General features: G+C 44.9%; 1 protein-coding gene and 1 pseudogene across 6 annotated transcripts in view; both read left to right on the forward strand.

The window, feature by feature from the left end:
- Positions 1-644: 644 nt before the first annotated feature.
- On the forward strand, positions 645-954 carry LOC112664605 (40S ribosomal protein S27-like; annotated as a pseudogene).
- A 1,813-nt stretch (positions 955-2,767) lies between these two features.
- UBE3C (ubiquitin protein ligase E3C) overlaps positions 2,768-19,213 on the forward strand; it is a 126,034-nt gene continuing 109,588 nt past the window's right edge. For 4 of the 6 annotated variants that reach the window (XM_025450798.3, XM_049094612.1, XM_025450848.3 and 1 more), the window contains exon 1: positions 2,768-3,282. In XM_025450798.3, coding sequence (XP_025306583.1) covers positions 3,217-3,282 — 66 coding nt within the window. In that variant the 5' untranslated portion in view covers positions 2,768-3,216. Of the gene's footprint in view, positions 3,283-3,565; positions 3,920-10,305; positions 10,709-19,213 lie in introns of those variants that run through there. The other 2 variants (XM_049094611.1, XM_035699741.2) reach the window with 2 other exon arrangements.

The raw sequence follows: 19,213 nt of genomic DNA on the forward strand, positions 1-19,213 counted from the left end.
ACATTCCACTGGCTTTACGCTCTAGGGTCAGCACATATGGTGGGGAACCTTTATCCCCAACCTATCCTTGACAACTGTGGTTAGTTTTTGTAGGATGATAATGATAGAATAATGTCTTCAAAGAAAATTCCCCCCCTTTTTAGGAGACACATACGGACATATTTACATGAAATGACATCTAGAGTTTGCTTCACGATAGTGGGGAGAGTGGTTAAGAGATGGGACATGAATTATACCAGAGTGGCCACGAGGTGATAATCTCCAAAGCTAGGTGACAGGTAACGGGAACCCATTACACCATTTTATACTTTGCATCATTAGCCTTGAAATTTCTTTTTTTATTTTTTATTTTTTTATTTTTTTTAAAGATTTTATTTATTTATGATAGTCACAGAGAGAGAGAGAGAGAGAGAGAGAGAGGCAGAGACACAGGCAGAGGGAGAAGCAGGCTCCATGCACCGGGAGCCTGACGTGGGATTCGATCCCGCGTCTCCAGGATCGCGCCCTGGGCCAAAGGCAGGTGCCAAACCGCTGCGCCACCCAGGGATCCCTAGCCTTGAAATTTCTACTTAAAAGTATTTAAGAAAAGTCTTTATAAATCTTTCAGAGTCCCTTTCCGGTGGTGACGACCTCCCCACGAGAATATGCCCCTTGCAAAGGATCTCCTGCACTCATCCCCGTAAGAGGATAAGAGGAAGCACAAGAAGAAGCACCTAGTGCAGAGCCTCAACTCCTACTTCATGGATGTGAAGTGCCTGGGATGCTACAAAATCACCACCATCTTCAGCTGCACACAGACGGTAATTCTGTGTGTCGACTGCCCCACTGGCCTCTGCCAGCCGATGGGAGGAAAAGCAAGGCTTACAGAAGGATGCTCCTTCAGGCGGAAGCAGCACTAAAAGCTCCCTGAATCAAGATGAGTGGGACACTATCCCAATAAACAGATTTTGGATACTACTACTACTACTACTACTAATAAAATAATGAATAAAAATCTTTCAGAGTGGGACACTATCCCAGTAAACAGATTTTGGATACTACTACTACTAATAATAACAATACTACTACTACTAATAATAAAATAAATAAAAATCTTTCAGAGGAATCATATTTTGATAAGCCATTTTTCCCTCTAGCTCGGGACAGATGACTGATTCTTTAGTGGAGCTCTAGGGCAGTACTTGGCTCACACAGCAGGCCACCTGATAAACCAGCAGAATGGTGTTCACACCACAGTGGCAGGTGTAACCTAAGACCAAGAGCAATGCTGGCTTTTTTTTTTTTTTTTTAAGATTTTACTTATTTATTCATGAGAGACACACACAGAGAGAAAGGCAGAGACACAGGCAGAGGGAGAAGCAGGCTCCATGCAGGGAGCCCGACGTGGGACTCCATCCTGGGACTCCAGGATCACGCCCTGGGCTGAAGGCGGCGCTAAACCGCTGAGCCACCCAGGCTGCCCAATGCTGGCTTTTTTAAAAAAATAGAACCATCTTCCCTGCACATGGTCCTGGTCAATTAAAACATTGGAAAAATACTCAGATGGAGGCCACATGCCTTACTTCCCAACAAAGCTGGTACAGGAGAGCCAGGGGTGGTATTCACACCTACTGGGATTGTCTGGACTGTCGAAGAGTTTATCTGCAGCCAACTCTGAGAGCTGTGAGCAGACTCACTCACTCAGGGCACATACTGGACATTACCAATAGTTTTAAGCACTGCTCATCTGACAAGTTAAAGAAAAGCATGATGTTCTATTTACGAAATCTGGAAAATTTCGGACGGGGTAGAAGTCAAACATCTTTGTTGAATCAAGGATCTGTTGACATATCAGAGGAGCTGTATGTATTAGGTGGTATAGTGAGTACTCTTCCCGAGGCTTTCGAAGTTTTTTGATCCTGATTTATAAGAACCACACTCTGTAATGCAACCCCATTCACAGTTTGTGTGCACACATGGCACAATTTTTGAGACTGAAACCCATATCGTGTTGTGAAAAGTAATTTGTGCTTCATTAAAACTAGCATTAAAAAGGGACGCCTGGTAGGTTCAGTTGGTGAAGCCTCTTCCTTGGCTCAGGTCATGCCCCTGGGGTGCTGGGATCAAGCCTTGCATGGGGCTCCCTGCTTATCGGGGAGTCTGCTCCTCCTTCTCCCCCTCCCCCTCCCCTTGCTAGTGGTCTCTCTCTCTCAAATAAATAAATAAAATCTTAAAAAGGCTCAGGGCATTGCACCGTTAGGATAAAGCGTCCTAAGTTTGGTTCCAGCGGGGCGTAGATGACACGCACCTATGTGTACGCACTGTGTGTGCGCGCACGAGCGTGCACCTGCACGTGTAGGACGTCCGCGTGCGCCTGTGCACGCTCGCACAGCAGTGCACGAGCACACGGCGTGCAGGTGCCGGTCCCCGCGTCCTGCACTTGGCCCGCACGCTGGCCGCTCCCAGTCTCCTCCCAGGAAAGCGCACGAGCCCCTCGGCGCCCAGCGTCTGGGTGCACCTGCCCCGGAGTGCGCTTTCGCGGGGCTCCCCAGCACCACTCCCCCGGGGAGCCCTTCCCTTCCCTTCCCTCCCCTTCCCCTCCCCCAGCGTCCTCGCCGCAGAGCGGGGTCACCCCGGGGCCTTCTCAAGCTCCGGCGCGCCTGCGGCGGGCGCGCGCACGCTGGCGGGCTCCGAGGAGCGCCGCGGCGCCGGCGTCGGGCGCGCGCACGCCGGCAGCCCGCGGGGTGGAGGGCCTCGGCGTCGGCGGCGGGCGCGCGCCCGCAGGCGGGACCGCGCACGTCAGCCCCGGCCGGCGGCCATCTTTCCTCCCGGCGGCTGCTCCCGGTGCAAGTGCGGGGTCTGCGGCCCTGCCGGCGCCCTCGGCCTCGGCCGGAGCAGTGGGGAGGCGTGGATGAGGGGGGAGGTGAGGAGGAGCCGTCCCCTCCCCAGCGTCGCCGCCTCCCCCCCGCCCCCGAGGGCAGGCCGGGCGGGCACAGCCTCCAGGGCGAGCTCGGGCTCGGGCTCGGGCTCGGGCTCGGGCTCGGGCTCCAGCTCGGGGTCGCCCCCCGGCGCGGCGTATCCCACCCGCGGGAGACCCCTCTCCTGGCAGACCCCTCCCCGCGGAGACCCCTCCCCCCGAGACCCCTCCCCGCGGAGGCCCCTCCCCCCGGAGCCCGCCCCGCCCGCCCCGCTGCTCTCAGGGTCGGGGGCTCCTCCCAGATGGGATAAGCTGTAAAGATGTTTAGTTTTGAAGGGGATTTCAAAACGAGGCCCAAAGTGTCTCTCGGCGGCGCCAGCAGGAAGGTAAGAGCGGCCTGCGTTGGTGCGGCGTCGGCTGGGCCTCCGGGGCGAGCCGCTCGGGCTCCGGGGCGGGGGCGGGGGCGGGGGCGAGGGGCGGGGATCCGCGGGCTCACCTGCTGCCGAGGCCCGGGGGCGGGGGTCCGGCCGGAGCCGCGCGGGCTCACCCCTGCAGCCCAGGCCCCGGCGGAGGTCCGCGAGCTCCTGAAGCCGCCGGGACGCTGAGGGCGCCCAGTCTCCCCGTTCCCGAGGTGAAAGCGCTCGGGCGAAGGGCTGTGTTTCTTCTCAGAGATGAATTCTGGATACTTTGTCATCCGTGACCTGAGATCGCGGTCGCGTGGAGGACGCTACCTAAGGAGTGTTTCCTGCTGTAGCAAGCGAACGGGTGTGTGAGCCCATGTCAGCAGCTCCCGAAATCGAGGCTGACCGCCGCCTCGGCCACGTGTCTGAACCCGAAGCGGCGTAGATTATTCTTGACCGGCTTTCTGGAAACGTTGCTGGGGAGACTCTGGACCGTTGCTCTCTGAGGCCCGGTCGTCTGTTACTCTTGCAGTTGTTGAGAATAAGGGGACGAGGCTGCAGTTACTCTGCCGTCCTCCCTGATGCCTGGCATCTATTGATCCAGCGGACTTGCTGATACATGGTTCGTTCGGTGCCAGCGTCGCTTCACTCGCTTGTTTTCACCTCTTCTCCACTGTTCTGGTTCGTGGGCGCCTTTTCGGTCTGTTTAGATTTTAACGGGTTAAAAATAAATGTGTGGTCTGCGTGCTGAAAGTGCTTGAAAAGTGTAAGTGAATCTAATTAGCTGATTGTTTACGAAAGGATTTTTTAAATGTGCAAATGCTTTGCATACTATTTTTGGCCTTACTCAGGTAACTGTGTTGGCATGTAATTCTGGGGGAATGCTCGAATCCAAGGAGGAACTTGGATCGTGCCCTGGGCGAGTGCGTGTGATGGTTTCCTAGGGTAGAGGAAAGGAACCCAGCAGGGAGTTGGTAGAAAACTGCTGGTTATTTTCAAGTCTTGAGTTTTGCATGAAGGTAGCTGGCTGCAGAAGTAGGTATTGGTACTAGGTACTGTGTAGGTGTGGCAGGATTCCTGTGGGTAACACTCCCGGCCCTGGGTATTCATGAAAATGACAAATGAGATAGAGGAATTTCTGCCCTTGGAGGGTAGAAGAGGCCTTGGGGATTCTGTGGGCAGATCTGGGGTACAGGTGAAGTAGAGAGCAGATGGATAGATAGTACATGGCACACAGCAAGCTGGTGGCAGGCCACCAGCTCATAATTTCCTGACTTGTCTTTCAGACAAGGGTGCCCCTGCATGCCCTGCCCAGGTTCTCAACTACTAAGACAACTCTAGTCTGAGGAAAGTACTCATCTGTCCATCAGAATCTTGGGGAGATTGTACATCTTGCTGTTTACCAGTGCAAAACAATTTTTCTTTTTTATCCTTTTTGATTGAGGTATGGACTAAACCTTAAGTGAATGTGTCTTAGGTCATGTCCCAAGAAGAACTTGAGGAGGTGACCTTGGTGCATGTGAAATTGAGGGAGGGAAATGGTCTTCTTGCTTGGCGTCTATCTGTAGCCCAATCCCACCGAGAACTTAGGACTGTAGCTGGCATCATAGAACTGTCCCTTCTTGACGTACGGGGGTTAGAATTTTGTAAACCTGCCCCCCTCCCCCATCAGTTGGTCATTGGCCAAAGGCGGGAATGTGACACTGCTGGCCTCTGAGCTAAGTAAGGGCAATTATCCGGAGAAGGTAGCACTAAGGAGCCAACAATAGTTAACACACAGCAGCTGGGCGATGGGTGCTCTGATCTGGAATCTGGGTGAGGAATCACCTGCAGGTTCAGCTGGAAGGATTTTTATGGATGACTGCCCCCTTGCGACCCCTCCCCCCAAATCAAATAACATTCCCAGCATTCCATAGGCTCCCACCTGCTCCCTTCCATTTAGTATTCCTTCTCCTGAAGACAATTGATAATTGCTGTTAGGTCTTTTACTGTAGCTTAGTTTTGCCTGATGAATTTCATGTAAATGGAGTCACATACAGTTTCTGTTTTTTGGGTCAGCATTCTGTCTGAGAGGCGGAGTCCATTCTCCTTGTTCTGTTGCATTGTATGAAAATAGCGTAGTGAGTACAATCTGTTTCTAGGTGTCTCCTGGTGTGCTCACGCGCACTTAAGCTGGGTTATTCACACACTGAGGCCTAGCTCTGGTGCACACACGTGCCGTGTGTCCAAGGGTATCGGTGGCCTCACTTGCTTTCAACATTTATTGTCAGTCCTTTTAATTTTGGCAGTTCTTTCTTTTTCTTTTCTTTTTTTTTTTTTTTTTAAGATTTTATTTATCCATGAGAGAGACAGAGAGATGCAGAGACACAGGCAGAGGGAGAAGCAGGCTCCATGCAGGGAGCCCGACGTGGGACTCGATCCCAGGTCTCCAGGATCGCCCTGGGCTGAAGGCGGCGCTAAACTGCTGAGCCGCTGAGCCACCCAGCCTGCCCTAATTTTGGCAGTTCTGGTGGGGATGTAGTTTCATTGTTGTTGTAGTTTTAATTTTGTTCCCTGGCAAAATTGTTGAGCACCAACAAATGCATATTATCCTTGATTCTCATTAGCTGCAATGTAATTCCTTCCCCTCACTTAAAAAGCAAAAGGTTGGGATGCCTGGTTGGGTCAGTGGGTGAAGGGTCTGTCTTCAGCTCAGGTCATGGTCTCAGGGTCCTGGGATTGAGTCCCACGTTGTGCTCCCAGCTCAGCAGGGGAGGGGGTCTGCTGCTCCCTCTCCCCACTGTTTGTGCGCTCGTGCTCTCTCTCTCTCTCACTCTCTCTCTCACACGCACACACTCTCTCTCTCTTTAAAATATTTTTTTAAAATTTTTATTTATTTATGATAGTCACACAGAGAGAGAGAGAGGCAGAGACATAGGCAGAGGGAGAAGCAGGCTCCATGCACCGGGAGCCCGACGTGGGATTCGATCCTGGGTCTCCAGGATCGCGCCCGGGGCCAAAGGCAGGCGCCAAACCGCTGCGCCACCCAGGGATCCCCTAAAATATTTTTTTAAAAACCAGAAAGTTATAATGGTCTTTCCTTCATGTATTTTTTTTTAAAGATTTTATTTATTTATTCATGAAAGACACAGAGAGGCAGAGGGAGAAGCAGGCTCCATGCAGGGAGCCTGATGTGGGACTTGATCCCGGGACTCCCGGAATCATGCCCTGAGCCAAAGGCAGGCGCTCAACCGCTAAGCCACCCAGGCGTCCCTTTTCCTTCATGTGTTAAATGATTTGTAATTTGTCGTCCTTTCTTGAGGTTGGTGGAAAACTGAATATTGCTACCTTTTTAATCTTATCTTTTCCAAATTAAATGAATATTTTTAGTATTTATTTAGAGGTTCTGTGTAGCATTTGAAATGTAATAAGGAGAATTCTGCTCCCATTATAATCTTGTTAGAGAGATAAGACTTAATTAAAATTTAAGTAACAGTAGAGAGGGCAGCCCCGGTGGCCCAGCGGTTTAGCGCTGCCTTCAGCCCGGGGTGTGATCCTGGAAACCTGGGATTGAGTCCCACGTCGGGCTCCCTGTGTGGAGCCTGCTTCTCCCTCTGCCTGTGTCTCTGCCTCTTTCTCTCTGTGTCTGTCGTGAATGAATGAATAACAGTAGAGAATAGTTACTGTGTTCTAGATTTCCATTGGGCTGGTCCAGGAAAAGGGTAGAGTTGGTTGGGGTTTAGTCTTTTTTTTTTTTTTTTTTAAGATTTTATTTATTTATTCATGATAGACACACACAGAGAGAGGGAGAAGCAGGTTCCATGCAGGGAGTCTAACGTGGGACTTGATCCCTGGTTTCCAGGATCACACCCTGGACTCAAGGCAGCATCAAACTGCTGGGCCACCGGGGCTGCTCAAGTTGGGGCTTAGTCTTGAAGGATGAATAGAATCAGGTTTGGCGGGGAAACAACACCGGCATTCTAGAGGTGGAAGGGCATACATGGAATAAGTATGCACTGGATTCCACTATTCTAAGTTACACCGTTTCCTACTTTTTAATGTTCCTGAGATCAGAATACATCTTAGTGGCATGACATAGTTCACTGGCAGTATTTTTTTTTCCCCCTTTCTTATAGTGCAGAGAAGAGTATCTTAGCGGCCATTCGATTACAAGTATAGAAATCCACTGAAAATTGCTTAGTGGGGGGAAAAAAGTGTATGGGAAGAATATGATGATTTCTCAAAGAACCTAAGCACAGAAATATATCCAATTACCAAGTCATCAGCACCAAGGTGGTTACTCCTGCGTTTTCTCCCTGGGCTGTGCTGTCTCCTTCATTCTTGCTTGATGCACTGCTGACTGGCTTCCTCCCTTTTACCTGTGCATGACCTTGGCAGTGTATGCTTTCCTAGTTTAGGTGTCCAACTGAGACATTTGGATATCAGTTCTATTTCTCAGGAAATCTGGTGTGGGTCTGCCTTTCACCTGATGAGCTGAGTCTGGGATGGGGTTGTAGGGAGTCTAGATGTGTGAGTTGTAGGGAGTGGATTATCCAATAGGGGGAAGTGGTTGTTGAATGGAATGTCTCTGTTTCTGTGGACTTAGGTAGAGGTGTGTAACGGGCTGTTGATTGTCTATGTGTGAAATGAGGGAGAAATTGGGGCTAGACATGCAGATTTGGTAGTTACAACAGGTAGGTGATGCAGAAAGAAGTCCTTAGAGGAAGGCCTGGAGTTTGGGGTGGGGTGGGCTTGTGGGCTATTATAACATCTAATGGGCAGCCCAGGTGACTCAGCGGTTTAGTGCCGCCTTCAGCCCAGGGTGTGATCCTGGAGACCCGGGATCGAGTCCCACATCGGGCTCCCTACATGGAGCCTGCTTCTCCCTCTGTCTTGATATATATATATATCAAGAATAAATAAATAAAATCTTAAAAAAAAACTTAAAAAAAAAAACATCTCATAAGTGAGGAAGAATACTTAAGAAAGAATCACAGCTGGCCTGGGGCTAGAGCAAGGAGGGGGAAGTGACCTCAGTGCTAAGTGCTGCAGGGGTGCCATGAGGATACAATAACCAAATATGAAGGCCCGAGTGACTTTATGGGGTTAATAGTCCAGGGTAGTAGGACTTGGAAGTCAGATTGCAGTACATCAGGGAGTGTATGGGAGGTCCAAAAATGATTAGATCTTTTCTGAAAAGGACTCAAAGAAGGATGCATTTGGGGTCTAAGGAAGGTTTTGTTTTGGGCCTATGAAAGAAGCTTGAGCAAGTTACAGACTGGGGAAGGAGCAGGTGCAGGAGGGAGGAGGACTAGGGGAGAGAGTGGAAAGAGGTGTGAGCAGAAGAGGAAAATATTTTGATATGTACAGGGAAGAAATGGATGTGGATATAGAACAGTTTGTAGGTAGGAAGGAAATTAAAACTTCTTTTCCAACTTTGCACAGTTGAGGAAGAGTGGCAGGAGAAGTAATATTTCTTATTTGTTTTTAAGATTTTATTTATTTGAGAGAGAAAAACAGGGAGCACAAGCAGGGGGGCATGGCAGAGGGAGAGAGAGAAGCAGACTCCCTGCTGAACAGGGAGCCCAACATGGGGCCTGATTCCAGGACCCTGGGACCATCACCTGAGCTGAAGGCAGATGCTTAACCCACTAAGCCACCCAGGTCCCCATAATATTTCTTTAATGTTTGTCTGTTGCTTTAAAAAAAAGTAGGACTTTATTTTTTAGAGTTTTATAGAAGAAAATCAAGCAGATGGTAGAGTTCCCTTTTGCCCCCTCATCCTCCACCTTCCATTTCTCCAGTTATTAGAATCTTGCATTAGTGTAGTTCATTCGTCATAATTGATAAACCAATGTTGATACGTTAACGTTCACTCTTTATGTTGTATTTTCTTTCCTTCTTCTTTTTTTAAGATTTTATTTATTTATGCATGAGAGACACAGAGAAGCAGAGACATAGGCAGAGGAGGAAGCAGGCTCCCCATGGAGAACCCAATGTGGGACTGAATCCCGGGACTCTGGGATCACGACCTGAGCTGAAGGCAGATACTTAACCACTGAGCCATCCAGGCGCCCCTATGTTGTATTTTCTATGAGTTTTAACAAATGTATAATGACGTTATCCACCCTTATAGTATCATACAGAAAGATTTATTGCTCTAAAAATCCTACCTGCTTTACCCATTCATCCTCCCTCATACTCCCATGGATCATTCGGTAGGAGTGTTTAGTTTTAACACTGCAGAAGCTAGGGCATCTGGGTGGCTCAGTTGGTTAAGTGTCCAACTCTTGGTTTCAGCTTGAGTCTTGATCTCAGGGTCCTGAGAGTGAGCCCGGCACTCAGTAGGGAGTCTGCTTCTTCCTCTCTCCTTGCCCCCCCCCCCACTGTATGTGCTCTCTCTCAAATAAATAAATACATCTTTAAAAAAGAAAAAAATCTACAGAACTGTCCTCCAAAGTGGCTGCACCATTTTGCATTGCCACTGGCAATGATTGAGAGTTCTGTTGCTCCACATCCTTTCCAGCATTTGGTGGTGTCAGTATTCTGAATTTTGGTCATTCTAATAAGTGTGTAGTGGTATCTCATCATTTAATTTGCATTTCCCTGATGACATATGATGTGGAGTGTCTTTTCATATGCTTATTTGTCATCTGTATACGTTACTTTTTGCCCATTTTTTAATTGGGTTGTTTATTTTCTTTTTACTTCTTTTCTTTTTTTTAACTAATTTTTTTTAAGTTGACTCCATGCCCAGTGTGGAGCCCAGTGTGGGGATCGTCTCGCCACCCTGAGATCAAGACCTGAGCTGAGATCAAGAGTTGAATGCTTAAGCGTCTGAGTCGGGTTGTTTGTTTTCTTATTGTTGAGTTTTAAGAGTTCCTTATATATATTTCTTATGTATTTGAAGGTGCGTCTGGGTTGTTTGTTTTCTTATTGTTGAGTTTTAAGAGTTCCTTATATATATTTCTTATGTATTTGTATATATTTTGTAAATATGCAAGCCCTTTGTCAAATATGTCTTTTGCAAATATTTTTTCCCACTTCTAGTTCATTTTTAAAATTATCTTAACTGTCTTTTGCAGAGCAGTTTTTTATTCTAATGAAGTCTAGTTGTATCAATATTTTCTTTCATGGATTATGCTTCTGATGTTGTGTCTGAAAAGTTGTTGCCAAATACAAGGTCACCTAGCTTTTATAAAAATGCTATCTTCTAGTAGTTTTATAGTTTTGTATTTTACATTTAAGTCTATGATCCATTTGAGGTTAATTTTTCAGAACGGTATAAGGTCTGTGTCTAGTTTATTGCTTTTGTTTTTATTTTTTTTCACGTGGATGTCCAGTTGTTCAGCCTGTTTTTTGAAAAGCTGTCCTTAAATACCCACCATTTGCTTCAACGTGGATGGAACTGGAAGGTATTATGCTGAGTGAAGTAAGTCAGTCGGAGAAGGACAAACATTATATGTTCTCATTCATTTGGGGAATATAAATAATAGTGAAAGGGAATATAAGGGAAGGGAGAAATGTGTGGGAAATATCAGAAAGGGAGACAGAACGTAAAGACTGCTAACTCTGGGAAACGAACTAGGGGTGGTAGAAGGGGAGAAGGGCAGGGGGTGGGAGTGAATGGGTGACGGGCACTGGGGGTTATTCTGTATGTTAGTAAATTGAACACCAATAAAAAATAAATTAAAAAAAAAAAGCTGTCCTTTCTTCATTGAATTGCCTTTGCTCCTTTGTCAAAGATCAGTTGACTCTGTTTTTGTGGGTCTATTTTTGGGCTCTTTTGTTCATTAATCTATTGGTTCTGTTTTGTTTTTGCCACCATACTATCTTGAATTCTGTAGCTTTATTCTAAGTCTTGAAGTTGGATAGTGTCATTTTGTTCTTTTTCTTCAGCACTCTGTGAGGTATTCTGGGATTTTTGACTGGGATGATGTTGAATCTGCAGATCAAGTTAGAAAGAACTGATAGTGACAATACTGAGTCTTTCTATCCAACATGGAATATCTCCAGTGTTTAGTTCTTTGACTTCATTCATCAGACTTTGGTAGTTTTCCTTATGTAAACCTTATATATATATATTGTTAGATTTAGACACGTATTTCGTTTTTCTGGTGCTAATGTAATGATACTGTGTTTTTCATTTCAAATTCCAGTTGTTCATTGCTAGTATATAGGAAAACAATTGATTTTTATATTTATGTTTCTATTTCTCCCATCCCCTAGCCCCTGGCAGCCAGTTTTCTACTCTGTGATTCCAAATGTTTGGCTTTTTTTTTTTCCTTAAAGATTCTACATGTAAGTGAGATCATACAGTATTTGTCTTTGCTTGGCTTATTTCACTTAGCATAATGCCCTCAGTGTCCACCCATGTTGTCACAGATGGCAGGATTCCCATCTTCCTCGGGGCTGAATAATATTCGATCGTGTATATAATTTACCACATCCTTATCCATTCGTTTGTTGATGTACCCTTATGTTGTTTCCATATCTAGGTTGTTGTGAATAATGCTGCAGTGAACACAGGGGTGCAGGTATCTCTTTTATATCCTGTTTCACTTCCTTTGGTTATATAGCCAGAAATGGGGTTACTGGATCATAAGGTAGTTCTATTTTTTATTTTTTTGAGGAAGCTCCATATTGTTTTCCACAGTGGAAGCCATATTTTTGTTTTTAATTTCAAATTCCAACTTTTCATTGCTGGTATGTGGAAAGGCAGTTGATTTTTATATATTAACTTTGTATCCTTTAATCTCATTATAATCACTTAATAGTTTCAGGAGTTTCTTAAATCAGTTGTTTGGAAATTCCTACATAAATGATCCTGTCATCTGTGATCAAAGGCAGTTTTCTTTTTCTCTTCCCAAGTCGTCTACCTATTATTTTTGTTTCTTTTCTCCCTGCATTAGCTAGGACATTTAGTAAAATGTTAAAGCAGTAGTCTGAGAGGGAGCATCCTTGCCTTGTTCCTGATCTTCCTGGGAATACTTCTGGTTTCTTACCATTAAGTATGATGTGAGCTGCAGATATTTTATGGATGTTCTTTATCAAAGTGAGGAGGTTCCCTTCTATTCCTAGTTTACTGACAGTTTTTTTTTTTTTTTTTTTTTAAATCATGAAGGGGTGTTGGATTTTGTCAAATGCTTTTTCTGCATCTGCTGTTGTGATCATGTGATTTTTCTTGAGTCCGTTGATGTGGCAGATTGCACTAAGTGATTTTGGGTGCTGAACCAGCCTTGCATACTTGGGATAACTTCCACTTGGTTATGATGTGTAATTCTTTTTATACATTGTTGAATTCCTTTTAATAAAATTTTGTTGGGAATTTTTGCATCAATGTTCATGAGAGATAACTGGTCTGTGATTTTACTTCTTGTGATGTTTCTGTCTGGTTTTGTTATTAGGGTAATGCTGGCCTCATAGAATGAGTTACTATACTTTAGGGCCTACCAAATCCAGCTATTGCAGTTTTAATTTCCCCTTTGATAGGTTTAGACTATTCTTTGGATTTTAAGAACTTTGATTTGCTGGCTTTACAAAACTGCCCTTGTTCTGCAATTGCAGATCTTACTTAAAATATTTGAACTTAAAAAATATTCCTTACTATATATATATATAATTTTAAAGTAGGTTACCTGCCCATTATGAACCCCAACATGGGGCTTAAACTCATGCCTGAGATCAAGATCTGAGCTGTGATGAAGAGTCAGATCTTAACTGACTGAGCCATCCAGGCGTCCCTCCATGCTCCTTTTTTTTTTAATTTGGCATTCGGTAAATGGGTTGTCATGCTACTCTGTGTACATAGAAGTGTAAGATAAAACTGTTTCTTACAGATCTGGCATTAACTAAAACAAAAATATTTTCTTTTTAAAGATTTATTTATTTATGATAGACATAGAGAGAGAGAGGCAGAGACACAGGAGGAGGGAGAAGCAGGCTCCATGCCGGGAGCCCGATGTGGGACTTGATCCTGGGACTCCAGGATCGCGCCCTGGGCCAAAGGCAGGCGCTAAACCACTGAGCCACTCAGGGATCCCCACAAAAATATTTTCTAAGATCAGATTTAAAAAAAAACTTTATTGTCAGGTCTGGTGTTATTACATTGCTATTTTTTTAAAGATTTTATTTATTTATTCATGAGAGATAGAGGCAGAGACATAGGCAGAGGGAGAAGCAGGCTCCATGCAGGGAGCTTGATGTGGGACTCGATCCTGGAACTCCAGGATCACGCCCTGAGCCAAAGGCAGACACTCATGCTGAGCCTCCTAGGCATGCATCCCTGTTACGTTGCTGTTTTATCTAGCAGTACCACATCTGTTCTCTTGAACATAATTGTTGGTAGCTTTCACATATGAGACCAAAAAACTGCAGTTCCCTGTAGCAGATAAGGTCAGGAGTTCTTGACCTGGTGCTTAGGGAAATTAAGCAGAATAGAAGGGCTGAGACTATTTTTCTAATTACCTCTGTACTTTTAATCAGGGCCTGGGGTGAGACAGCAAGGCACCTGGGGCACAAAGTTTAGGGAGGTGCTCACTTCAGTTGCACAGCTGCATGGTGTAAGGCATGGTGGGCCCCACACCTGCACCACCCATAGAGCAAGAACAAGAACACTTCTGTAAATCTCATACCCTGGGGACCTAGCTTGGCACCAGTCCCTGCCTGGCTGTGCACACTGGAGCTGATTTTCTTGGGTTAAGGAGTTAATTGCTAACTAAATCTCTTTCTCTCTTTTTTTTAAAAAAATGTTATTTATGAGAGAGAGAGAGAGAGAGAGAGAGAGAGAGAGAGAGGAAGAGGCACAGGCAGAGGGAGAAGCAGGCTCCATGTAGGGAGCCTGACACAAGACTCGATTCCTAGGTCCCCAGGATCACACCCTGAGCCGAAGGCGGTGCTAAACCGCTGAGCCACCCAGGCTGCCCCCCGACTAAGTCTCTTAACTGAGGGAACACCTAGGAAGTGTTGTGGACTGCAGAAGAGTCTCAAAAGAGTTTGTTGCTGAAGCAATAGGGAGTTTTCTTCTGTGACTCTCTTTATTCTTACAACTTTTATTGAATGCAGACAGCTAGAAGTTGGGAAGTTGACCATCTTATTCGTTGATGCCACTGTTAGAGTAGTTGCTTTCTACATGTTCCTGTTCTCCAGTCACAGTCTCTTCACACCTCCTTTTACTTACACTGTTGTCAGTGTGAAGGGAGGAGCAGAAACTTTCTTCTGTTGGTGTGTCTCCACAGAGCCCATCACTTGCCATGGTAACCAGGTTAAAGATGGAAATACAAAAAAAAAAAAAAGATGGAAATACTAATGGTGTAAATTGGCACAACCTACTGGGATGGGAGGGATGACACTTTAGCATCGAAAGTTTTAATGAGTACGTCCCCTCTATTCCAGTAATTCTACTTTTAGAAGTTTATCCTAAGGAACTAATTTGGCAGGTGCATAGGAAAGATGTATGGGAAAAGATCATGACTGTGGCAATACTCCTATTAAAAATTTGAAACAACCTAAATGTCTAACAATAGGAAATTTGTTAAGCAAATGGTAATATAACAATGTAATGGAATATATTACACAACCATTTAAAGTGGTCGTGATGGGGATCCCTGAGTGGCTCAGCGGTTTAGTGTCTGCCTTCAGGCCCAGGGCATGATCCTGGAGTCTTGGGATCGAGTCCCACATCGGGTTCCCTGCATGGAGCCTGCTTCTCCTTCTGGCTGTGTCTCTGCCTCTCTCTCTGTCTCGGTCTCTCATGAATAAATAAATAAAATCTTTTAAAAAAATAAAGTCATTATATTTTAATGTCTTATATTTATTAAAATGATTCATTGTTAATAGAAATAAACAGATTACAAAACAGTACTGCAGTGAGCATTTAAGTTATTAAGCTAAACAGTCATATTGGGGCACCTGGCTGGCTCAATCAGGAGAGCATGTGACTTTTTGCTTTGTATGTATGTGTGTGTTTAATGATTTTTATTAATCTGAGAGAAAGAGAGAGCATGAGCGGGAGGAGGTGCAGAGGGAGAAGCAGACTCCCCTCTGAGCAGAAAGCCCGATGTGGGACCTAATCCCAGGATCCTGAACTGAAGACAGATGCTTAACTGACTGACCCACTTAGGAGCCCCAAGTATGTGACTTTAATCTTGGAGTTGTAAATTTGAGTCCCATGTTGAGGTAGAGATTACTTAAAATCTTAAAAAAAAAAAAAAAAAAAGTCATAATATCTGCTTTACCACTTTCTTAATTTCCAGTAAATGAAGGACATGTATGTGTTCTCTATTCCTGCATAATGTGGCTTAAGGCAGTGCAGTCTTATCATCTCAATGAGTTTTGTGGGACCAGTATCTTAGAGCAGCTTTTGGGGTGGTTCTGGCTCAGGATTTCTCAGAGGCTAAGGTGTCTAAAGCTTGGACTGAGCTGGGGAATCCACACCTAGGCTCACTTCTCCACGTACCTGGAATTTAGTTGCTGGGTCTTGGTGGGAGGTATCAGTTTCCTGCTACCCGCACATCTCCCGAGGGCTGCTTGAATGTCCTCACGACATGGCATGTAATCTGAGAGGGCAGAGAGAAAGTGGCATGCCTGTACAAGGTAGTCCTGAAAGTCATATACACTTTCATCGTATTCTGTTTGTCCATTCAGTCCACACTCAAGGTGAGAAGAATCAAGCTCTGCCTCTTCAAGGGAAGAAACAATTTGTGGAAATACTCTTTTTTAAAAATATATATTTCATTTATTGTGAGAGAGTTCGAGTGGCACACAAGCAGGGGAAGGGCAGAGGGAGAGGGAGAATCTCAAGCAGATTCACCACTGAGTGCAGAGCCAGACACAGGGCTCGATCTCATGACCCTGAGACCATGATCTGAGCTGAAATCAAGAGTTGGAGGCTTAACTGACTGAGCCACCCAGGTGTCCTGAATTTGTGGAAATATTCTAAAACCACCATGGAAGGGGTTATCAGTTTTAGCTGAGTTGTAAATGCTACTACCATGTGACTTATATGTCATTTTCTATCTTAACAACCTATTAAGATTTAAATATGGCTTTCCTTCTCTCATACTATACTGAGTCAGTAGTTACTAGCTATGTAACTATTATATAAATAATGAAACAGTTTAAAAGTAAAACTTGTCAACCAGATAATTTTTCAGTAGACATTTTGATGAAACTTGGTTGACTTGGAGGCAATTTTGTAGCTCTGTGTCTTCGAAACTTAAGCAGATGTCATTTATTTGCAGCAATGTGAATTTACTTAGGTCATTTACTTCTTTAATCCAACCACCCTTGGAGAAAAGGGGGGATATACTGTTGGGCCAGGGGGAGTAGGTAATTTTGGAATGAATGTCTTTGGGTTGTCACCATGACAACCATAGGGCAGGAGGCAGATGTGAGGATACGGAAGAGAGGTGAGTCAAGTTAGGAGAGTATCACGGTAAATTTTTGTTCATCTGGGAATTATTTTTGGACAGTCGTATACCAGGATAGAGGGAGGAGGTCAGTTTTCCTTCTCTTCTAATATTGATGTATGCTATTTGCAGAGTCCCAAATGGTACAAGGTTAGTGCCATAGGCTTTTGTGTGCTGGACTGTGTTTCTTAGTACTGTTTATATATGAACATTGTTGCCATGAGTGAGAAGGAACAGCATGGGCAGAGGTGTCCAACCCTGGAGGAGTGGTAATCACCTACAGGTTGCTCAACATGGCTGGCTGGAGTCAGGGTGAGAGAAGAGAAGGCTGGGGAGAGGCAGTCAGGGGCTAGATCCTAAAGGGCTCTGGGGGGCACATCCAGCAGTGGTGAGCCAGTGAAGGATTTAAACAGTGAAGTGAGGTTTTGGAGAGATGAGTGTGAGGCAGTGCTGGTGTGGGAAACCATGCAAGAGAGCTGCAGTTGTGCAGAAGAGTCACGAGGGCCTAAAGCCAAGCCGCGGGCCCCTGAGTGGGGAGGAGTTCAGGAGCTGTCAAGGAGGCAAAACTCATAAGCTCTGCAATGAGAAGGTCACCTCAGGTGTTGGTCTGGGATTACCAGAGTGGATAGTGGCTCCAGAAACCAGACGATGTTAAATTCCTAACATCTTGATTCAACTTGAGATGTTCGGGGATGTTCAGGAAGCACTGCTCTGGACTTTTGGGTGGAGACTGGGAGTCCATCAGTAAGTGGTGGAAATTGGTAGATGCACTGGAATCTTCAGGAAAGTGTTCCTGAGAAGACTTGCAGGCTCAGAACAAAACTCTTAGGGATGCCAACATTTACTGAAGCAGCAGAGAAGCGGGCATGCAGCTGGGGCCTGGAGCGCGGAAGGCCTGTGTGTGTGTCCACGTGTGAACGGCCACCCTTACCATCAGACGGTAGTTGTTACTGAGGGAGTGAGCGGGGCTCATCAGAGGCTGCACACCTTATCATGAGGCTTTTTTTTTTTTTTTTTAATCATGAGGCTTTGTTTTGCTGTAGCCATTCCTCTCTATCTTGTGTCTGACCATAAAACATGTAGACTCTATGTTATCCCAAAGCTGAGAGTAAAATCCTTCAATCTGTTTTCTAAAATTAAAGTTTCGTTTAATTTTTAAAAATTACCATGCGTACTCATTTAATGAACTTTGTATGAAGTATGTATGTTTATCCTTTATTTTTGGACGTTTAGGTCGTTTCTGTTTTATTGTGAACATCTTTAGAGCCAAAAATGTATAATTATTTCTTTAGGATAAATTAAAGAAGTTGAATTACTTGGTCAAAGTATGTTTTGTAAAGGCTTTTGATATGCTTTGTTCTCTAGAAAAAATTATATTGATTTCTATTCCTGGGCAGGACAGCTACGTGCTGCCTACACATCTTTGCATTGCTGTCTACTGTCCAGTGCTCTAAGGACATTTCATCTCTTTACTTGTTACAGTTACATAGGTGACTGTACTTGGGATCTGTCCTCCAGCAGGGTGTTTTGCTTGTGTGCTCACATTTCTCTGTGACTCCTGGAGGCTCTGGCATTCCATGGAACATCCTTTCAAGGGGGAAATCAGAACCCAGAAAGTCCAAAACTTGAGTGAGAACCACGGAGCTCAGATAGCCTGGTCTGTTCTCCATATGCTCTGCTGGATGTTGTGTAGCCTGCACATCCTGCATCCACCTCCTGCATGACTTAAGCTTCCCTTTACTGCGTGGGACGTCGAGGAACATGTCCTGCAGGCACGGAGAAGGTGGCTCTGATAAATCCTATGTCTTTCTGAATTAATTTTCCTTATAATGAAGCTTTAATGCTCTAATGTTTTTAAGGAACATTAGTAAACTCTAGTGTGTTGGCAAGCAGCACCATTTGTAGCACATCTTTACTACAAAATGTGGGAACCGGAAAAAAATGTTTATCTCCATAACCAACTGTCTTCAGTGGTAACAAAATGCTTATCTTTTCTGGTCTTCTCTTATTCACATCTTATACTATGAAAGTCATAATTCTTGATAATGGAAAAGTCAAGCTGAATTATCACTAATCTTCCTTGCTTTAATAATGTCTCCATTTCCAATCTCCAGATAGGAGCCTTTAAAACAATGTTAACTTTTTTTTTAATTGAAAAAAATTAGAAAAAGTGAGATTCATCTAAAGGACTTATGATGAAACCTTCCTCTCACTGAGACTCCTAATTTCCCCATTAGTACCAATTTCCTCAGTGTCTGTTCAGAACTAGTCTAAACATAAATAAACTTATCCTCCATCATTTTTTCAGTAAAAATGAGGGAGCATACTGTTCTCCTTAGTGTCCTATCTCAGTAATGACTCTGCAACAGCACCTTTCAGTCTCTGTAGCTGTGTTGCAATAGATGTGTAATATTCCACTGCATGGTTGGTATCATGTAACCACTTTCTTGTGTGTGTCTAGGTTATTTCCGCGATTTTGCTATTAAAATGGTGCCATATTTACCACCCAGTTCTTACGTAAGAAGAGA

Source organism: Canis lupus, chromosome 16 (assembly GCF_003254725.2).
Source record: "Canis lupus dingo isolate Sandy chromosome 16, ASM325472v2, whole genome shotgun sequence".
Taxonomy (NCBI): domain Eukaryota; kingdom Metazoa; phylum Chordata; class Mammalia; order Carnivora; family Canidae; genus Canis; species Canis lupus.